At 35.1% G+C, this 20,514-nt stretch overlaps 2 protein-coding genes across 2 annotated transcripts; one reads left to right on the forward strand and one right to left on the reverse strand.

The window, feature by feature from the left end:
- The first annotated feature begins 1,982 nt into the window (after window positions 1-1,982).
- LOC110717874 (SWI/SNF-related matrix-associated actin-dependent regulator of chromatin subfamily A-like protein 1) lies at window positions 1,983-17,550 on the forward strand. Its single transcript, XM_021896658.1, has 24 exons — window positions 1,983-2,320; window positions 6,445-6,502; window positions 6,879-6,967; window positions 7,043-7,098; window positions 7,181-7,256; window positions 7,515-7,581; window positions 8,506-8,572; window positions 8,804-8,870; window positions 9,910-9,993; window positions 10,367-10,408; window positions 11,333-11,485; window positions 12,514-12,591; window positions 12,701-12,769; window positions 12,897-12,962; window positions 13,053-13,181; window positions 13,730-13,786; window positions 14,037-14,126; window positions 14,241-14,306; window positions 15,931-15,999; window positions 16,240-16,344; window positions 16,455-16,580; window positions 16,744-16,802; window positions 16,916-16,952; window positions 17,059-17,550. Exons 1-24 carry the CDS (start codon window positions 2,078-2,080, stop codon window positions 17,299-17,301), a joined length of 2,196 nt encoding a protein of 731 aa, XP_021752350.1. The 5' UTR covers window positions 1,983-2,077; the 3' UTR covers window positions 17,302-17,550.
- A 472-nt stretch (window positions 17,551-18,022) lies between these two features.
- LOC110717875 (diacylglycerol O-acyltransferase 3, cytosolic-like) lies at window positions 18,023-20,160 on the reverse strand. Its single transcript, XM_021896659.1, has 2 exons — window positions 19,522-20,160; window positions 18,023-19,038 (listed from the first exon to the last, which is right to left on the reverse strand). The coding sequence occupies exons 1-2, from the start codon at window positions 19,960-19,962 to the stop codon at window positions 18,370-18,372; spliced, it is 1,110 nt and encodes a 369-aa protein (XP_021752351.1). The 5' UTR covers window positions 19,963-20,160; the 3' UTR covers window positions 18,023-18,369.
- Between the last annotated feature and the right edge of the window lie 354 nt (window positions 20,161-20,514).

Raw genomic sequence — 20,514 nt, forward strand, 5'->3', positions numbered from 1 at the left:
ATAGAAAACAAACGATGGCGTACTACTATATATTACGAAGTGAGTGTTTTGTTTTATAAGATTATTATACTTCTGAATATGATTTTATTTGTTGTTCATTGTGATCAATGGATGGAAAATGAACATATATTCTTAGGTTTTGAATTATTTATTTGGGTTTGAATATTTTTTTTTTTGGTGTGAGCTATGGGCCTATGTATGACCTTATACTTCATATTCTTATCAAAAGATTATGAATCAAAGTGAAAATTGATACAATTAAATTCAAAAGAACATAACCTAAAACACTATATTAACAAACATAATATCGTACTTCATTTGTTTATTTAATTGACACATTTTGACTTTGGGCTCTATTACTCAATTCTTAAAGCTTGCCTTGACTTCTTTTGTTATTATTTTTTTATGTAAAAAACATGGTTATCCGAGCTCTTTAGAAGATTTGATCAAAATCTACCTTTCAAAAATCAAATTTTCATAATTTTTATTGAAGACTTTTTTATTTGAAATCATGAGTTGGCAACACACATCTAAAAGAAATATGCCAAAAAAAAAAAAAAAAAAAGAGAGAAAGAATTGTTGATTTGCTTGTTATCCCTAAGTTTTGCTTATAAGAGAATTGTTGTTTTAGGTCGGGTAATAGTGGGTTTTTGGGAGGGTGGGGGTGAGTTTATTTAATGGGTATTGGGTAATAACGGATAGGGTTAATTGGTAAAAAAAAAAGTAGGGTTATACACTTATACATGATGGTGGCAAAGCTAGTGTGATTAGTAATGTAGGTGGGGTAATAATCGAGAATGTAATTTATGTTTAGTCTCTATATCCTTATAGGATTTTGTTTTTAATTTCTATGTTATATATTTTCCTGAGTTTGTGATACTTTTTTTTTTGGATGCAAGGCAGGGATTAGATTAAAATAAAACGTACATCAATAGATAGACATATTCAATTTACAATTATTCGCCAAAAGATCTGCTGCTTTGTTAGTATTCCTCGATTCATACTTAATCTCTTCGCCAGTCAGCCTATCCAAAACATCCCCTATGTGTACTTGAATCTTTGCCTTTGTAGATGATATCTAAGTACAAAATCCCCCTTGATGCTTTGCCTTTACAAAAACATTTATGAAGAAAAAATCACATCAGTTGAGGAAGACTTTACTTTTTGACACCATCAATTTGTGATATTTTTAAAGTAGGTTTCTTTCTTTTTTTTTTAAAAAAAAAAGTTGGGTGCATCGTACACACTTATGCTTTTGAGGTCATCGTTAATAATCAGGTGCACCATCTAACTTAGGGATGTCAGTGGGGCGAGTCAAGTAGGAGACCCACCTTTGGGGATAAAAACCATACCCGCCATGGGTGATGGGGCGGAGATGGGGATGAAAACCATACCCGCCATGGGTGATGGGGGCGGGGGTGGATTTTAGGTTGTACCCGCCCCATCCCCGCCCTGCCCCAGTTCGTACCCGCCACATCCCCGTGACCCATACCTGACTCTATATAATTTTAAAAACAAAATTATATACTTTTATAATATTTTATAAAAAAAAATTTGTTAAATAGTAAATATAATACTTTGTAATACACTTATATTAAAACAAAAAGGTGTGTAACATTGACATTGATTTATTTTTTTTAAAAAAAAAAAATTTGTATGCTATATTAATTATGTAGTGTATATGTGAAGCGGGGATTAGGCGGGTCTTAGGTGAGGATTAGGTGGATGTGGATATCCAAATGGAGGTGAGGAGGGGATGTGATGAAATTTGGACACGCCGCGGAATAGGGATGAAAATTTTAGATGAGAATGAAAATGAGAAGCCAATATCCGTCCTAACCCGCCTCATTGACATCCCTAATAACTATTTGCTAGTTCCTTTGTCGCGAAGTTCGGAATATTTAATAGGGGTTCCACGTTACACTTTTGGAATGACAAAAGAAGAAAGAGACGTCGCAGTTTAAAGCGTACTACCTTTTTAAACACTCTTGATTTGAATTCCACACACAAATGAACATTGCCTAAAACAACTGAGCAGCAGCAGCGGAAGAAGAAGATAGTGAGAGAAAGTGTAAAAATGGAGTTAGATGAATGGGATTTGAGTGCAGAACAACTTGAATCCCTCGAAAAAGACGCTCTTCGTCAAATTGCTCTTCGTAAAAACTCCAATTCCAATTCCAATTCTACTACTAATTTTGCATCAACGACAACGACAACTCCTAGCGTTTCCGGCGCCAATTCGCAGCTTCCGCCATTACCAAATTCTCTCGCCCCTTCTTCTACTCAGACTTTCAAGGATTCTTCCAGAATTCCAACTCAGGTAATTATTTCTTGTAATTTTTTTGGGGTAAGGGGTGTTTGAGGGTTTAATTGAACTGGAATTTGCTGATTCCTTTGCCCTTTTTTTCATTTTGAATTTCATTGAAATTTTGAATGTTGCTAGCATGAAAAAGTATTAGTTAATTTGCTGAATTACCTTGAATTTTGTATTTTTCTTTGATTTTTTTGGGTTTGTAATTGAATTTTTTGCTTTTTGGGAGAAGGGGAGATGAGTGAAGTCAAGATATTAGAGAGACTATCGCGCTTAAGCTCATGAGAGTTATGTTACTTATGTATATATTCTGTTGCAATTACTTTTAATGAGTGTTATGTATTGATTGAAGGAGGAGATTCTTAACAATACTGTTTGAATAAGGGTTATTTTGGGTTGTCGAAATTTTTGTAGTATGTTTATTATTTGAAAGGATTGTATAGGTGCATGCAGTGGCGGACCCAGGAATTTCCGACTGGTGGGTCACAATCGATAATCAAGTATGTAAAAAAAAAAAATTACCGAACAACCAAATAATAGTACTAAAAAATACATCCAATTATTCAAACAGTACAAAATACAACCAAATGTTCATATAATACTACTTAGCACTATACTCAAGCCAAGTCCAAGTATCAAACCACTTAGCACAAAAGCGACGGTTTTTGCCAAAAATTGAAGTTTGAGGAAATATAAAGTCTTTGGGCTGACAAGGCTTTCTTTGAATGTAAATTCTTCTCACTAAATCTCTATCATCTTTATGGAATTGACTCATCTTTCTCCTCTTTCCTGGATCTTGTGGAAGATTAGCAAATTCATGTTCACTTAATCTTTCACCAAAGATTGGGGCATTAGGAGAACATTGGCCTTGTTCATTTTGAGGGGAATTTTGAGTTGAATAATTAGATGGAGATGAATGTTGTTCACTTTGTTGAGGTGGAGATATAGTTTGTTCACTTTGTTGAGGCGGAGATATAGTTTGTTCATTTTGTGTTGGATGTGGAAGAGAAGTTGAAGTAGGATTCTTTTTAGCAAAGAAGCTAGTAATGTTTTGCATTTCATTTGGAGTGCGTTTTCTCTTCATTCTGAAAATTGAATGAATAATCAACTAAATCAAACAATATTCCCCAGAAAAATTATTTACAAAGATCATTAGATCATCCAAATAGAAAATTGACAAGATTACAATCCTAACTAATAATTAACAAGCTTAAAAAATTGACAAGACTAAAATCAACAAACTAATATCTCCACTAATCTATACGACTATACGGAACTTCAAGCCGAATATGCGACTAGCACCACTAAGCACTAACCAGTCCACACTGTAATCTAATTATAAATTTATAATCTTCCTTACACTAATAGTTAAATAGTCTAATTGTTGTCTAACACAATGTCCGGCAATACCGACATCACATATTCACAATTTCAAATAATGACATAAACAGTAAAACAGATAAACTAATAAGTTCAATTTAACAGTCAAAACACAATTTACACAAATAATGCAAATTCAATGAACATTCATCGTATATACTAATTTTAAGAGACAAGTAATGCAAATTTGATAAAAAATTCACAAAAAAAAAAGAATAAATTGATGAACATACCTTGCCGGACTGCCGTGCCGGAGGCGGCAGGCGCTGATTGAGGCGACTAGGCGTCGGCGAGCAGCGGAGCAGCCAGCAGCACAGCCCGCACAGCGAAATAGCGAATTGGCTGAATTAAATTGAAGATTGCGATTGTAGTTTAATAAAATTAACTAATTAGAATGAATTAAATTGAAGATTAGAAATTAACAATAAAAATTACAAACTTACTCTTTGATGAAGAAGTGAAGAACTGGAGTTGCAGATGATTGATGAAGGATTGAAGGGAAGAGGCGAATTGGCAATGGCGAAGAGAAGAACTGAAGAAGGCTAGGGCTTGAAGTCTTGAACTGAATTCGTGTTTGGTTTTTTTTTGGGGAAAACTGATTTTAATTTTTTTTTTTTTTTTTTTTTTTTTAAAATAACTTAAAATTTTTTTTTGGGCCTGGTGAGTCACTTGACCCACCAGGTCTAAGCCCAAGTCCGCCAATGGGTGCATGTATATGTGAAAGAGAATACACTAGTTTGTTAATCATATACAGAGTAATTGATTTTCAAGCATAGTTGAAATGGAGCGAAACCTAGTAGCAAGTAAAAATTCGAATATCATTATAACAGTAGTGCTCAAAAAATTGTTATTTAGTGATAGTGGTGATTGGAAAGCCATTTGATGCTTTGAAAAAAGTTAATAAAGCTTTGGCAACTTTGGTTATGCCATATATCAAATTGATATTGTGTGCCAAGATGCTAAATCTTTGTGACCGTTGGGGTTTGCTTTAAGAGAGATTTGGAGTTTCAATAGTAATGCTTTTATCAATAAGGTGCACCTTTGTTGTTAAAAAATCTATTCACTTGAATACTCTATAGTTGCTTGAAATTACTGAAATTTCACGCATACGAGTATATCTAGTTGGGGTGTGGGCCAAAAAGTGGTTGAATATGAATTAAAAATTATTGAGATGGATTAAGAGTAGAGAGAGATTGTGAGCAAAAAAGGGTTGTTATGATGGATAGAGGAAAAATCGGTGGTGTTCACATCAGATGACGGTGGGAATTTAAAGTAGATACTAGATAGTAGGAAGAAATTTTAGGATATCCCATTTTCCCATTATAGTATATTAGAAATATAGAGATGGGGATTGAAAGAGTAAGATTTTTGAAAATAATCAGAAGTATTTCAGATAAGGGCTATCTAGTTCACTTTTCATCTAGATAACTTCAGAATAGGGTTAATAAAAAATGGCCAATAAATTCAGGCAAGGATATTGCACGTGAAAAGAGTGAAGCCTGGATTACAGGCAAAGATGATAGGTAAGTTGTCCTATGAAAGAGCAATTGAATATTGTGATCCATAACCAGGAGAAAATGATGCATCAGGTTCAAGGACTAAGTTTAGCTGTTTAGGACTGCTTATAGAATAAGATATTTTTGTCATATCACCAGAGTGCATCATACTTATAGGAACTTCTATACTAATGAACTTCCTTGTAAAGCTTCCTAACCTTGGTGGAATATCATCAGTCATTCAGTAAGTTTTGCACAGTAACATGTAATCAGTACTCAGTTGGCTGTTTGGATGCCTCAATGACATCAATGAAATTCCTGTAGTGATTGAGGTTCTTTGACCTTTTTAAAAAAAAAAAAATAGTATTCAACGTATTTGTTGAAAGAGTATAGACATGATTAGATGGATGCTTCATATAACAGAAAATTGGATCTGGTAGAGATGTCATAAGTAATCTTTGATGGGGCTTTTTCATCAATATTAGACTCTTGGAGGGGGGAAGGTGTGAATTGTGTGCTAGCATATGTTAGTCTCTATCTGTTTGTGTTCATGATAGACTGAATTGTAATACAGGTATTTTACAAATGTAAAATGTTCCCGTTAAGCTAAACTATAATTAGTATTGTGCACAAGTAAGTAGAGAGGATTATGAAATGAGAAGACTTAAGTTGAGTACCAGAATAGAACATTGGGAAAGGGAATAATACATAATTTTGTCGTTTATACTGAGATAAACTTTTGACCTGGATGCTTGGATATAATTATGCAATAAAAAAACGACAGATTATTAGATGAGAGAAGGGAGAACCTATAATGTCTTAAAAAATTTAAGATTGTTGGGAAGGAAAACAATGTTATCTAGAATGACTTGAGAAAATGTCGTAGAGTATGCTATAGGCCTGACTCTTGAGTTTGAATTATACGAAAAAGGGAATAGTGTTGATGCATCTCTAATAAAGTAGTAGTGGTTTGGTGGTGAAACGTGAGGATGCTTTATAGCTAAGTTTGATGCTACCAGGTGATGATTCCACTTTTCATTTTTCTTACAATATGCGGTGGAAATAAAAGAAAAGGTCTATGCTACTGGATGATAATTCCTCTTTATTCATATAGAAATAAGGCGGAGAAGAAGAATGAAAAAGGATAGGATAATTAGTACTCCGTATTTAAAATCCTACTGTTGTGCTTTATTACTGCTAGTTTCACCCTATTTGTTGCATAAGATAATGCACTTGTGTCAATCTTCTGATATCCAGGTGGATGGCCCTTCAGGGTCCAGAGTCTTGCCACCATCCGTGGCACCAAAAACAGCTGGTGAGTTTCTGTAAATTATATGTCCATGCTAATTCAATTTTGGTTCTCAAGCACATTTTCACTTGTGATGATTTGCATGGGCTGAAACCTGAAAAAAACAATAGCAATGCTTATGGTTCAGAGTTCAAGTTTTATGGTTACTACAAGGTTAATAATAGCTCAGTGCAGCAGAATTGTGCATATCAATAAAGTACAAAGAGTATATACTGCCATAATAACACTCATAATGTGGCTGTGGCTTGCTGGAAGTGGAGTTCCACGGAAAATTATGGCTGTTTTATGTTACAACACGAGCTTTATAATCACAGTATATATAAGCATTTTAACGGCTTAAGAGCATACTTCAATGTTGCTTTAATTCTTGATGTCTGATTAGATGACTCTTCAAAGGAGGGACCAAAGCATTCTGTCAAGTTCTTTCTTCATGCTAGTGGAAGTATAGCTATCAGGTTTCCGTATAACCAGGTATGCTGGCCATTATTTGTTTCGGTTATTTGCTACATTCTCAAGGTTGTATCTGACACTGCCATTGCTCACAAGGTTCTTATAAATGCTGTCAAGAAGATTCCTAAAGCTACCTGGAATGCAAAAGAGAGGTTTTCTCTTCTTCTTTATGTGTTTCACTGTTTCTAAAGACCTGGTGCTTACTTGCTCTATGATATGGTGCTGAAATGACAGGCTATGGTTATTTCCGCTGTCTTCTTTGTCAACTGCTGAAGACATTCTCAGGGAAACTCCAGGGTTGAAAATTGAGGTGAAGCATTTCCTCTATCTCTGATACATCTAGTGGCTGTTCAAAGTTCGAACTGTACAGTAATGTTGGTCTCACGGTTCTTTTTCTTTCTGGCTTATATAAGTCATTAGTTTTTCATTGTTTGTTCCCTTAGGTTAAAGGTGTCCATTAACAAAGTACAAAGTATATTTCTTTCACAATATGGATATCTATTTAGAATTGCTATAAATAGGTGAGAATCAGCTAATTTATGATGCACTTTCGTGTTGTGACTTCTAGGTGGAAAATCTGGACCCCTTAGTTCGGAGAGCTATAACTGCTGCAACAGCTGCTCCGGATCTGCAAGGTGAATCTTGACTGGCATTGTGTTGTGAAATGCTGTACTCTTTGTGCTCTCTCTCTCTCTCTCTCTCTTCCTGGTGAGAAGCATACTTAATTGGAGAGATGAGAGAAGCGTAATTAATGTGAGAAGCATCAGAAGTCCAGATACATTAAAAATACGTTGCAGATATTAGCGAAACCACATTCTAGATATATCACAGTACAATACAGATACATTAAAATTCTAGCTTAGCTACATCAACTAATCACCATAGGAGAACTATCAAACAAGATTCTTATTGCAAGTGTACAGCTAAATAAAATATAAAAAGAATAGTGAGCCCTGCATGAAGAGCATGAAGCTGTTGAACTAAGATAATCTTTCATTGAAGGAGGGTCCATGTGCCTTTCATGATGCCGCACTTTCCCAAATATTTAGCACAATTACCAAACAAAATTGAGATTCAAAACCAATGTTAATCGGTTTCTGGTTGATATGGCCAGCAATGATTAACTTTGTTGACAATTTGACATAACATCATAGCCTATAAATATATTTGTCCTGTTTGTTGAAAGAAAATAACTTACAGTATTAAGGGAGAAAAGCCTCGTTGTAGAATGTTTGTGATTGTGTTTGTCTACCGTCTTCTCATTTAGTAGGGAGGACAATGTGTGCCGGTCTTGCCCCGGTTTTAAAGAAAATTAATGATTTTATCTCTAGTTAGTTTCCCTCTCTTGTTCTAGGAACTGGGTAATTGTGCATAAGATGATGGCTCAAGGTATATTACTGCTTTGCTGATTTCGAGAGTAGAGAATGAGAAAATCTCTGTGGATTGGTTGTCTTTTATCTGTCTATGCACTGGAAAGACATTCTTTATCTTATGGCTCATGCTTGGGGTGTTATTTAGTGTGCATTAATAATAATATACTTAATCTTTTACTTTGCAAGATCAATATGACAAGATTCCAAGCTATATAGAAACGAAGCTTCTACCATTTCAGCGGGAGGGCGTCAGGTACCTGCAGACTTTAGATGACCCTGATACTGCTCTGTGTAAATCTATATGAAGATTTTCTGTCCTTGTAGTACTGCTTAAAGAAGGACCTTTTTCTAATTACAACAGCTTTGCTGTCTTTCATTTTTTAATCAAGTTTCTTGCTCCTAATTTAGACCTGCTGTAGACTCTGTACTCCTGTAGTAAGGACTAAGGAGCTGATTTCTGATTCATAATGCTATAATTTATCAGGTTTGTGCTGCAGCGGGGAGGTCGGGCTCTTATAGCAGATGAAATGGGTCTGGGTAAGACTTTACAGGTAATTGGAGGTTTCACGTAATTTGTGTGCGAACTCTGGAGGCTTGTAATTTGTATACAAATTGTGTTTAATATACTACTCCGAAAATGGATGAAGGCATGACTTGAAGCAATTCCATCAATGGGCTTTATATTTCTCAATATGCTGATCGCCTGTTTGCAGCTCCCACTTTGACAATATAATTAGAAGCAGCATTTGTTTTCAACATTTGATGCCGATTATCACTTTTATGTGATGGGAACAATATTGTTGGTCATCGTGATAATTGCCTGATTGGTGTATTGATTTCACTGATTGCTGTTCTTCCTTTCTCATTTCGACCTAAATGTGCAATGCCCACAGGACTCTTAGGTTGCAGTATGGTAATACTAAAGCTACCTGCCTTATTCACTAGATTGTTTTGACTTTTGAATGATGGTCCTTGGTGATATGCATCTGTTCTATTGGACAAAAAGGTTATAATTTGGTTAAATTCGTAAAATTAATCATTCTCTCAAGTTTAATTGCTAAAGCATTTTCATTGCTTTTCTTTCCTTCACAATTCTTAAAAACTGGATTTTAAACTTCAAGGGGAGGGTAAAACCAACATTCCCCTCAAGGGCAAAGTATATCACATACCGTTATACTTTCCGAATATTAATTAAAACTTTGTTATTTTAAGCTGCTGAGACAACGATGTCATGATGATACCTTGAATAAATGAATCTTTATGTTGTCTGTAAGTCATTTTGAGGGTAAATTGTTATGCATACATGTTTGATATGGCCGGAGTCTGTTTAACAAAGGTTGAGCATGGATTTGTAATCTACATGAACATCAAGGTGCGCATATGTAATTTTATATATCTGTGCTTCTTTAGTGTATACTTCAGTTATACATGTTTGTTATGGGTGGGAACTCTCCTTTGATTACTGCATGGTATTGTTTTCCCTTTTATTGTTTTAAAGTGAGCTTCCAAGCTGTTTAAAAGTTGCAAAAATAAGAGTTAAGTGGTTGCTAATTATTCAAAATATTAATGTTTGGATGCCATTTTCTGCAGGCAATTGCTGTAGCCTTATGTGTCCGTGAAGCGTGGCCTGTTTTGGTGCTTACACCTTCTTCTTTGCGTTTGCACTGGGCTTCTGTGAGTACTACCATTGGTGTTTTAAGTCTTAACTGAAAAGTGTATTGCACTGCAGATACATTTGTGTCGCCATCAAACTATAATAGCATATTTAACATACATAGAGCTAAACTACAACCGCTGTAGCTACTGTATGTATGAATGTATAAATCCATATTATAACAACTGGATCTCTGTTTAAAAGCAATACCTTTTCTCTGTGGCAGCTATGACATATTCACAGAACTTTCATTTGTGTATGGTAGTCTTACTGCTATGGCCTGTTCTCACTTTGCAGTATATCCAACTATATCATAATCTAGCTGCAATAGCCTAATGTAGGCGAACTCAGAACTGAGATCCTTTTTTCTATTGTGTTTCTTCTTGTTGACAGATGATACATGAATGGCTGAAGATTCCTCCGTCAGATATTGTTGTATGTATACTTTTTATATACTTTTCTGGATTTTCTTGTTGAAATCTCCTACTTTTTGTTGGTGGAGCGGGTAGGGTATCCTGCAGTTGGTTTCTTGATAATTCTGAGTTGGATGCTTGGGTTGTTTGTGCTTTTCTTTTACATTGAATAATCACATCTCAAACTCTCAAAAGAGGCTTTTGTGAATAATCACATCTCAAAAGTTATGCAGTGCTGGCCTGTAATATCAAGAGAGCTAAAGTGTGGAATAAGTGTCACCATGTCTCAAATGTTATTTAGGCTTTACTTGTCGTGGGAATCATTTTTCCCTTGCAGTTTGAAACAATGTATTGGTTTACCAATTTTTGCGGATTGGGAGGTGGGGGTATTTTACATAAGTTTCAATTGGGGACATGTTGACTTCAATTCTTACAAAAACCAGTCCTACACTCCTCCTCAGAGGCTCAGAAGACAATTTTCCTAAAAAGGGACAATACCTGCTATCTTCATGGATGTTATCCCACCCCTCCAACCTCTCCGTGAACAAGAGTGAGAGGAAGAGGCTGCCCTATAGGAATAGAAAGGCATCAATGATACCTAAACTTGCATACTCTAATTTATGTTTTGGTGAAGATAAAATGAATTTCTTTTGTTTGATTGAAGACTTCTTGTTCTCCATGTCTGTATGGATGTATGTGTTTATTGCTTTCTAAATTTGCATACTTGTTTCTGATTTGGTTGAGAAGGTGAATTTTTCTTGTTTATTTATGTATACCTACATCATCCTATTGTTTCATGTTATATTATGTTATCTCAATAAGCTTGCATTTTTTTCATCAGATTTTGACTGCTCTTCGGTTGCCTGTTATTGTTTGTGATTATCCTTGTTGGGGATGGCAAAATGTGTGCCTCTTTGTTTTGGGATCTGACTCGAATAATATGCAGGTGTTATTATCTCAATGTTCGGGATCAAATAGAGGGGTTTTTTCAGTGGTTTCCACAGCCAAGGGGACTGCTCGTCTTGATGGTTTGTTCAATATTGTTTCATACGACTCTGTTCCCAAGCTACAAGGGACTCTTATGGCATCAGAGTTTAAGGTGAATATATCTGTTTTTTTGCGTATGTTGAAATATGATTCATGGTGCCTTAATTTCATAGTATTTCCCTATTCTCCCCACTCACGTCTTAAAAAAAAAAGCTTGCATGTGGTGACTATATTTTTATTTTTAGCTGTAAACTGTTACTCTTTGATGGACTTGTATACAAAACTTTGTTCAAGGTGGTGGTTTTTACAGTAGTTTTTAATATGTGTCGGCAGTGTTAGTTTATTTTGCATCTTTTTTATATTTATTTTTTAATTTATTTTTTATTTATTTACTGTTTTGCAATCAATGAGCATGGTGTTGCTGGAGCATGGGCATAATAAAGGCATGAACCAAGAGAGCAGGCCTGAAAAACCAGAGTGTTATTTTTGACAGCGCTAATGAGCCTACAAACCTATTTAATCAACACGACAGGGTATTGCTTGATATTTCTTGGTGGCTAGGGAATGTGTTTTGGCCTATTGGCCTAGCATTCAAGCATATCTAGTAGCTTGGGAAAGTTTTGGCAGATAAAAATCTAGTTTTCTGGAGTTGATTGATTAGGGTTTCGTAAAGAAATTTCTTGGAGATCAAAATCCTTCCTAAGCCTATTTCTGGTATGCGTAGACCTCTTAGTTTACTTTTTAAGGAATATTTTGTAGTTAAGGAGAAAATTTGCATATGTGACATTGTTAAGGGAAAGCTACTTACTGTACATATTTAAGTAGTTTTTAAAAGGGTTTAGCGCTATAAATACAAAGTATGTTTTGCACAATGCATTCGAGTGTACTAGTGATTGCAAGTCTCACTTTTGCTCATTATATTTGGTATTGGTTTCTTAGCTCCCTCTCTTACCTCGGCCTGCTAGAATAAATCATTGATGTGGAATTGGGAACATGTAAAGCTTGCTGCTACCCTTGCCATTGATGAAATTTGTATTTTCTGATTCTTTCTTTATCTGTGGTTGATGAATTTACCTTATTATAAAAATTCAATAAATAAATAATAAAGAAAGCACCTCTGGAATTTATGTATTTACGCAGGTTGTCATTGCAGATGAGTCACATTATCTGAAGAATGCTCAAGCAAAGAGGACAACTGCCTCTCTCCCGGTTATAGGGGTCTATTTTTTCCCTTTAGATCAATTTACAGGAAGTGCTGCATTTTACTCCCTGCCCGTATTCTCTTTCTGCTGTTTTTGACCTGTGAAACTTCTCTGTTCAATTTCAGAAAGCACAGTATGTAATTTTGCTTAGTGGAACTCCTGCTCTGTCAAGGCCTATCGAGCTATTCAAGCAGGTGATTTTCTATCTACCCATGCTTGATACTTGACCTTAATTTGGCTCTTTTCTTGTTCTATTGAGTTTTTTTTAGTTATTATATTATCTTAGTTTTATAATTTATTTATTTTTTATTTTGGATACAGCTAGAAGCCCTCTATCCTAGTGTTTACAAGAATGTCCATGATTATGGCAACCGATATTGCAGGGGTGTAAGTGATTCACTTGCTTGCTAAACACATGCTTCAGCGTCCGAATTTGTTTACTTTGATGAGCCATGTAAATTTCTCCTTGATTTTCAGGGAGTATTTGGATTATACCAAGGTTCAAGTAACCATGAAGAATTGCACAATTTAATGAAAGCAACACTCATGATACGCAGACTGAAGAAGGATGTTCTTTATGAGCTTCCTGTAAAACGTAGGCAGCAGGTAACGCTGCTGTCTAGCCTGCACCACACTGCTGCAGTGCTGCTGACGCCTTTTGGTTTCTGATGGTTTTTGCCCATTTCATAAATTATGTGTTCAAAAATTCCTTTTGATGGATTGCTTATGAAGACTTCTTTTGGCTTTACTCTTTACCTTGACCAAAGCTAATGTTAAAATTGTTAAGATTTTCCTGTGCTTGATATTGTTCTTTGCCAAAGTACTTCAATGTGAACTCATCATGTGCCCCATTTATGGGATTGAGGCTTTGATTGATTGAACTCATCATGTGGTAATTTTTTGTTCTCGTATTACCAGCAATCACGGCATGATAAGGTGTCAGGAGCACCCCCTCCTGTAATCAGAAAGAAAAATGAAAAATAATAATTATATGAAGCATAGAAGAGGGGTTAAATTTGGAACTGGTGAATGAATTTTACATGTTAAGCTATAAATCAGCTATATCTTATGCATCCTTTTATTGGACTCTGATACAATAAATGATCTTCAATTTACTTGTAAGTGACTGAAGGACATTGCATGGTGATTATTAGGTCTTTCTGGATCTGGCTGAAAAAGACTTGAGACAAATTAAGGCATTGTTTCTCGAGGTAATGCATCATTTCATGGTGTGAATTAGCTTTCAAGTTTAAATGCCGAGTGATTATTTATTGTTGATTCAGATACTTGTTGCAAATGAATTTTAAAATTTTGGTAGTGTTGTATGAGTACCCTTACCAAGGACCCTAGGAAGTAGTGAAGTACATTGTTTTTACCACTTACTCTGTTTAATGCTTTAGCAATCAATTGAAAAATTCCTATCTTCTGAACACTGCAATACTTTTATATCTTTTCTTATAGCTGGGGGTGGTGAAAGACAGGATTAAAGCTAGCAGTTCCAAGGATGAACAAGAGTCTCTCAAATTTACTGAAAAGGGTTTGATTAATAAGGTACATTTTTTGCTTTATTCCTACTAAAATTCACGAACACGGTCACATTTAGCTGCATCTTTAAGCTATGTAAAGTAACTCTATGTTTTTCCTTCTTGCCTTGCTATTCTACAGATATATACTGATTCTGCAGAAGCAAAGATTCCAGCAGTTAAGGAATACCTGGGAACAGTCATTGAGGTGAGTTCATTATCAAAATAAGAATAAATTAAAGGAGGGAAACAAGGATCAGGAAAATCAATATATTTTTTTATTTACAGGATTACTCTAAATTTATTTATTTTGTCAATCTGTGTGATTTTACCAAAGAACTTTGGACTCTTTTAATTTTTGTGGAAAAGATTCTCATTAGAATAAGCCAATAAGGCCATATGGCAACTATATTTTAAACATATTTCCTGAACAAGTTAATATTCTTTTGAGTATTTTAAAAAAAAAAAAAAAAAAAAAAAAAAAAAAAAAAAAAAAAAAACCTAAATAACCATATGCTTGTTCGGCTTTAAGTCATGGTTAAACAAATATCCCTACAAAAATATTTAGCTGATTAGCATTTTAAAATATTGGAGATCTAAGCAACATGTGTAGTAGCTGTCTTGGGTTTAGAAAGATATCTGCAGCAGAACTTGCTTTAATTTACGTCAACCATAAGCCTACATCCACAAAGATTTCCATCAAGAAAAACATGAAGTTTTCTATATAGGGGAGACAAATAAATGACAGCATACTAAATTTACTCATGAAGTAAATAATTTATTATAATCAAGCAAACAAAGGGGCTGGAATTTGCTGCATATAATCAACCTGATTACATATTCGCTTTATTATATTTATAGTTTATTATTCAATTTTTTTGTTTGTGTGCGTTTACTAATTCCATACAATTGAACTTAGTAAGCGGAATGTCTGGCATATAGAGGAGGCTACGTTATATGCTTGCCATGGTTATTGGAAGAGCACTTAAGAAATATCATCATTCAGCAACACTAGCACTCGCATGCTGGATTCGTTCAAGAATAGAACAGATATACTTCCTCCGTTTCTATTTAGTTGACGCGTTCAATTTAGGCGCACATATTAAGGAGAGGAGAGAGAATGATAAAGCAAGTGGAGGAAGACTAGTAAATGCAAAGTATAAAAGTTACCCAAATAGGAAACGTGTCAACTTAAAATAAACTTCCTAAAATGGAATACGTTTCAACTTAAAAAGCCAGAGGTAGTATTACTAAAGAAAGGCTTGCAACTTCGAAAGCGGTTTTTGCTTTCGTTGGTTGGAAAAAGTGTCATTTTACTTATACATACACAAAAAATAAAAAGATGCGTTATTCTTCAGTTTGTTTTGTCTTCTCTTCCCTGAAGCTATCACCTTGTGGTTCTTTATTCTCTTTGGCCATTTTTTCAAGTGTTTCTTTGTAGTCCTTTTCTTTTAACACTTTGTTTGGATAGCAAATAAGGAAGGAAAGGAAGGGGAGGGAAATAAGGGGAAGGGAATGGAAAAGAAAGGGAGGGGGAGGTGAGCTCCATTTTCCCTCCAAATCTCTCCAATTTTGGAGGGATTATGCTTATTAAAGAGAGAGGGAAAATGGATCCCTCCCTCTCCTTTCTCTTCCTTCCCCCAATCCTTTACCCAAACAAGAGAGTTTGTCCCCCTCCCTTTCTCTTCCCCTCTTTTCCTTCCATCTCCTTCAATCCAAACAAAGTGTTAATTTTCACGATCTCTTATCCTTTGTCATATTTGGGTATGTTAGCTTTTGTGATGATTCTTTCATATTGCTTACATATTTTCCTTTTGGATTTATTGAGCCAGGCTGGATGTAAATTTCTAATATTTGCGCACCATCAGCCTATGATTGAAGCAATACACCAGTTTTTACAGGTAAATTTTGACTCCTGTTTTTCATAATTCATCAAATTCATTGGCCTATATGACCCACCCCTTGGAGCCAGGAGGATTTCTAATAGAAATAAAACCACAAGACCTCATTCTGAGGAGGGGGGTAGGCTCTACCACTGAGCTCCTCTTTTATTCACCTATTGGTCAGACCATTATTATGTATGTGCTATATAATTATATTTTTTATGTTGACATGTTCTTGATTCATTATTGAACTTCCAGAAGAAAAAGGTTGGCTGCATCCGCATCGATGGTGGTACACCAGCAGCATCAAGACAATCTTTGGTTACAGAATTTCAGGAAAATGAAGCAATCAAGGCTGCAGTTGTATGACAACTCTTACCTTTTTTTTTTTTCTTTCTTTTTTTTTTAAAAAAAATTTTAATATTTTTTTTAAGCTAACTTCTAAGATTTACTTTCTTGTTTTCCTCTTTCAGCTGTCAATTAAAGCTGGAGGTGTTGGTTTAACTCTAACAGCCGCTAGCACAGTTATCTTTGCTGAGTTATCTTGGACCCCCGGTGACTTGATACAAGCCGAAGATCGTGCTCATAGGATCGGCCAGGTAACTAATTTAGCAAAGTAGAAAAGTTTTTTTTGAATTCTCTGTATTCAACCAGTCACATTTCCTATTAGTCGAAATTCAGTTATTATTGCCTTATATCATTAATGTACGTTTAGAGGTAGCCAAAACTTCCTAATCGTGGCCTTTTCTCCCATTCTGCTAGGTCTCTTCGGTCAACGTATATTACCTTCTAGCAAATGATACTGTTGATGATATCATCTGGTATGATGTGACTTGCATTATAATCTGTCTTGAATTTAGTAGAGTTATTAAAATGATCAAAAGATGATGATGCTAACTAATGTGGTACTTTTTTCTTTGTTTCCGTATTGAAGGGACGTTGTTCAGAGCAAACTAGAAAATCTTGGACAGGTTTTATTTTTTTACCAATTGCATGTCTATTTGTATCTCCTTAGCACTTTTTGCTTCTTGTTGCTAAAATGAAATCTGGATTTGTAATTTTTCATGGACATATTAGGTTCTTGACGGACAAGAGAATACCATGGAAGTTTCATGCAACCTACCAAGATCTAGCCCTGCAAAGCAGAAAATACTTAGCTCACACAGATCGCCTACTTCTAGCCCTCAGAAGCAGAAAACACTACACAGCTCGCCTACTTGTAGCCCTATGAAGCAGAAAACACTTGATGGTTACCTAAAACGATGCGGTACCTCAGATACAACTGATGCTGAGCCTAGTTTGAAACATCCGAGAAACTGATATATTTTTTTTACTAACAAGGTGATGTACTATATATCTGTATAATTAGTCCTTTTGTAAATGTACATAATTCATGGCGACTTTGTAAATTGAAGAAGCCATCTGTTGATATATCTGTATCCTAGAACAAGCTTGTGCATCTCAGAACTGAACTTCCCTTCTTCCCCTGCTATTCGTCTAGTTTGGAATTGTTGTTGGAATGAGTTCCTTTTGAATTTTGATAACTAATCACACTAATTAAAGAACCAATTTAATCACCCATTGGTAATTCATTCTAACCTCTCATTGTAATTTGAATGTTGCTTTTATCTCAAAACATCCCCATTAAATATTTCTCTCCTATATACTGATGATTCATATATATAATGAATATTCGTTTCTTTGTCCTTAATGTGTACAAATGAGAAAATGAGGGATGTGTTTGTACCGGGTTTTGTGGGTAATGAACTCAGACGGAGATAAAGAACCTAAGCTAGATTTTGATTCAAACGGATCAAAACCAAGTGTGCTCAATCAAATAGATCGAACAAACTTAGTTCATGTTTGCTGCAAAGGAAACCCAAGAGCTTCTTTATAAACTTTATTTCATAAAAAAATGCTCGTCTTTTAGAACACTTGTTTAAAAAACAAAATCAAATAAATTAGAAATAATAAATGAAAATTACAATTTTCAAAAAAAAAAAAAAAAAAAATTGAAAATTATTAGTAGTGAAATTTCTAGTTGAGTAAATAATCACTGTTCTATTCAATTTCTAGTTCTCTTGTTTCTAAAATACAATCAATACACAATACTACGTAGTATATAGAATACAGTAAATTGGAGTGTTATGTACAATGAACAGGTTTATCAAAAAGAAGAAAACCTTAATCAGAATCACACTCTCCAAAGTAATAATTTTAACATTGACAGGAATATTTCAGCTCCTTCTCACTAGTCTCCTCCTTCAGTTCAGACACTGAAATAATTCTTCAGACAAGTTCGGAATTCTTAATCTCCGTGAATTGTTTCAACCTGCATATCAGCTACACAACTGAATCTGAGACGTCAGCAATGGCAACAAAATTTCTTCAGGAAGAAACAGCAGCAACAGCAACGTGCAATTGATCCTTAGCCTGTTCCTCAAAGTAGTTTGCAACGATCAACTCTACGTCTTCTAAACCGACACCAATGTAGAGAGGGTTACTAGTTTTCACAGTATCAGCACCTACATTACCATTCTGAAGTCTGACATTACGTGCACTTTTACACTTGCCCAAGCACTTGCACCCTTCAACAACTCCCTCACTGCCTACTGCTCTTTGAAACTCCTCCATCAATGCCGGGGCACCTAATTTCTTGCACTTCCCGCCCATACAAACCTCGATCTTCTTCCCTATACTTTCCACTCTCGGCTGATGCAGCTGCAGAGTTTCCGAGTCCAGAACTTCGATTCCTACATCCTTGTTTAAGGTCAAATCAAGGATCATATTGCTGCACTTCTGCTCTGAGGTTAGAGATAGTTGCTCACTTGTACATTGAGCAGGTTTCTCACTGACTAAATCAATCTCTTTAGATTCATAAGGTCGAACAATGGTCTTGTTTTTCACAGTTTTCATGTCAATCACTTCATCACATTCACTGTCACTCGATTCCGAAGAGGAAGAGGAGGATTCACAGTCTTGTGATTTACAATTCTTCATCTTTTCTTCTTCTGCTTTTAACAGCTTCAATTGAGCTAACAGTGTCTCTGCTGCTTGCTGCACAAATTTGTCCAAAAATTAAACCAATAAGTACAACAACTAAAAGAGGGTTGGAAAACTATAAATTAAATATTTGTACAAGGATCAATTGCCAAAAACAAAATCGAAAAAGCTTTTAAAACCCTTGAATAATTCATTAGATTAAACTTCGTCCTTTCACAACTTAATAGAAAAACTGAAAACTACATCAGGAAATCCTCACTTAAAGAAACAAAATCCCTCTGATTGCAAATACCAATTCAAATTCCAACTTAAATTTCAATTCGACAATACACAATCTCCCCCAATCACATAAAAGTCGACCCTTTGCAATCAGGGCCGAATCAACATATTGTATACAATACACCCGTGTTAATAGAAGTTTGTGCAAAACTCAGATATATTAAACACACATACTCGTATTAATCATTAACTTAAGAAATAATTCCAAATTCACAAAAAACAACATAAAAAAATTGATAAGAAAGAAAGTGAACTTACAGAAATAGTTCTGGATTTATCATCATCAACAGCAAAACCCAGATTATTATCAGAATCCAAATTCAACCCAAACCCTAACTCAGAAAAGGCCGATAAATCCTTAACCAAACCCTTCAACAATTTCATCCTCTTTTTCACCGGAATCCCATTCCACCCTTTTTTCCCCTTTCCCTTTTTCTCTCCACAAACAGAGGAAACCGAAACCCCAACTCCAACCCCAGAATTATAATAATCTAAGTGCCCTTCATCTTCAAACCCACGATTCCCAACTTTTAATTTAAATTCCCTCAAACTGGGTATTCGATTCCCTCTTCTAAAACAAACTTCAGAATTCAAAAAACATGAATTTCTTGCATTCCCAGAAAGTTTTCCAATCTGGGTAGTGTAATAACAGCAAGAAGAAGAAGAGGGCTTCAGTACGACGCCGTTTAACACCGCCATTGATGATTGCTGAAGTTTTTGGGTGGATTTTGATTTTCTCTCTCCTAATTTCTGGAACTCTTGAAGGAAGAAGGTGAGGGTTGTGTATAAGGAGGATTTATGGGGTACGTGGCGGAAGGTAATTGGTTGGAGGAGAGAGAAAGTTTACATGGGAGTCAAATTTGTGGAGCGATTGCTGTTTTCTGTTGAGCACGCGTTAGCTTGTTCCCGCCATGCGTATGGGATGAATATTGGACGAGGGATTTTAATGGTCTGAGATTGATCTGACGTGGATGCCATGGTGGATATTGTATAATAAAGTTTCCATAAAAATGCAAAGGAAAAGCAAAATTGTGATTTTTATTAATTTTTTGTTTTTTTTTTCTTTTAGTTATTTCTCTATGTATTTCTTTTTCATTTTTTTTTTCTATTATTGTCATTCTCTTAAAAAAAAATATCTACAAATACATTAGACCATTAGGGTTTGTTTGGTATTGCTGTGATTTTTTTTTTATTTTTTTTTTAAATCATATGATATATGTCATACTTCCTCCGTTTTTGCACCATATCTAT

Source organism: Chenopodium quinoa, unplaced genomic scaffold (genome assembly GCF_001683475.1).
Source record: "Chenopodium quinoa cultivar QQ74 unplaced genomic scaffold, ASM168347v1, whole genome shotgun sequence".
In the NCBI taxonomy this organism is placed as follows: domain Eukaryota; kingdom Viridiplantae; phylum Streptophyta; class Magnoliopsida; order Caryophyllales; family Amaranthaceae; genus Chenopodium; species Chenopodium quinoa.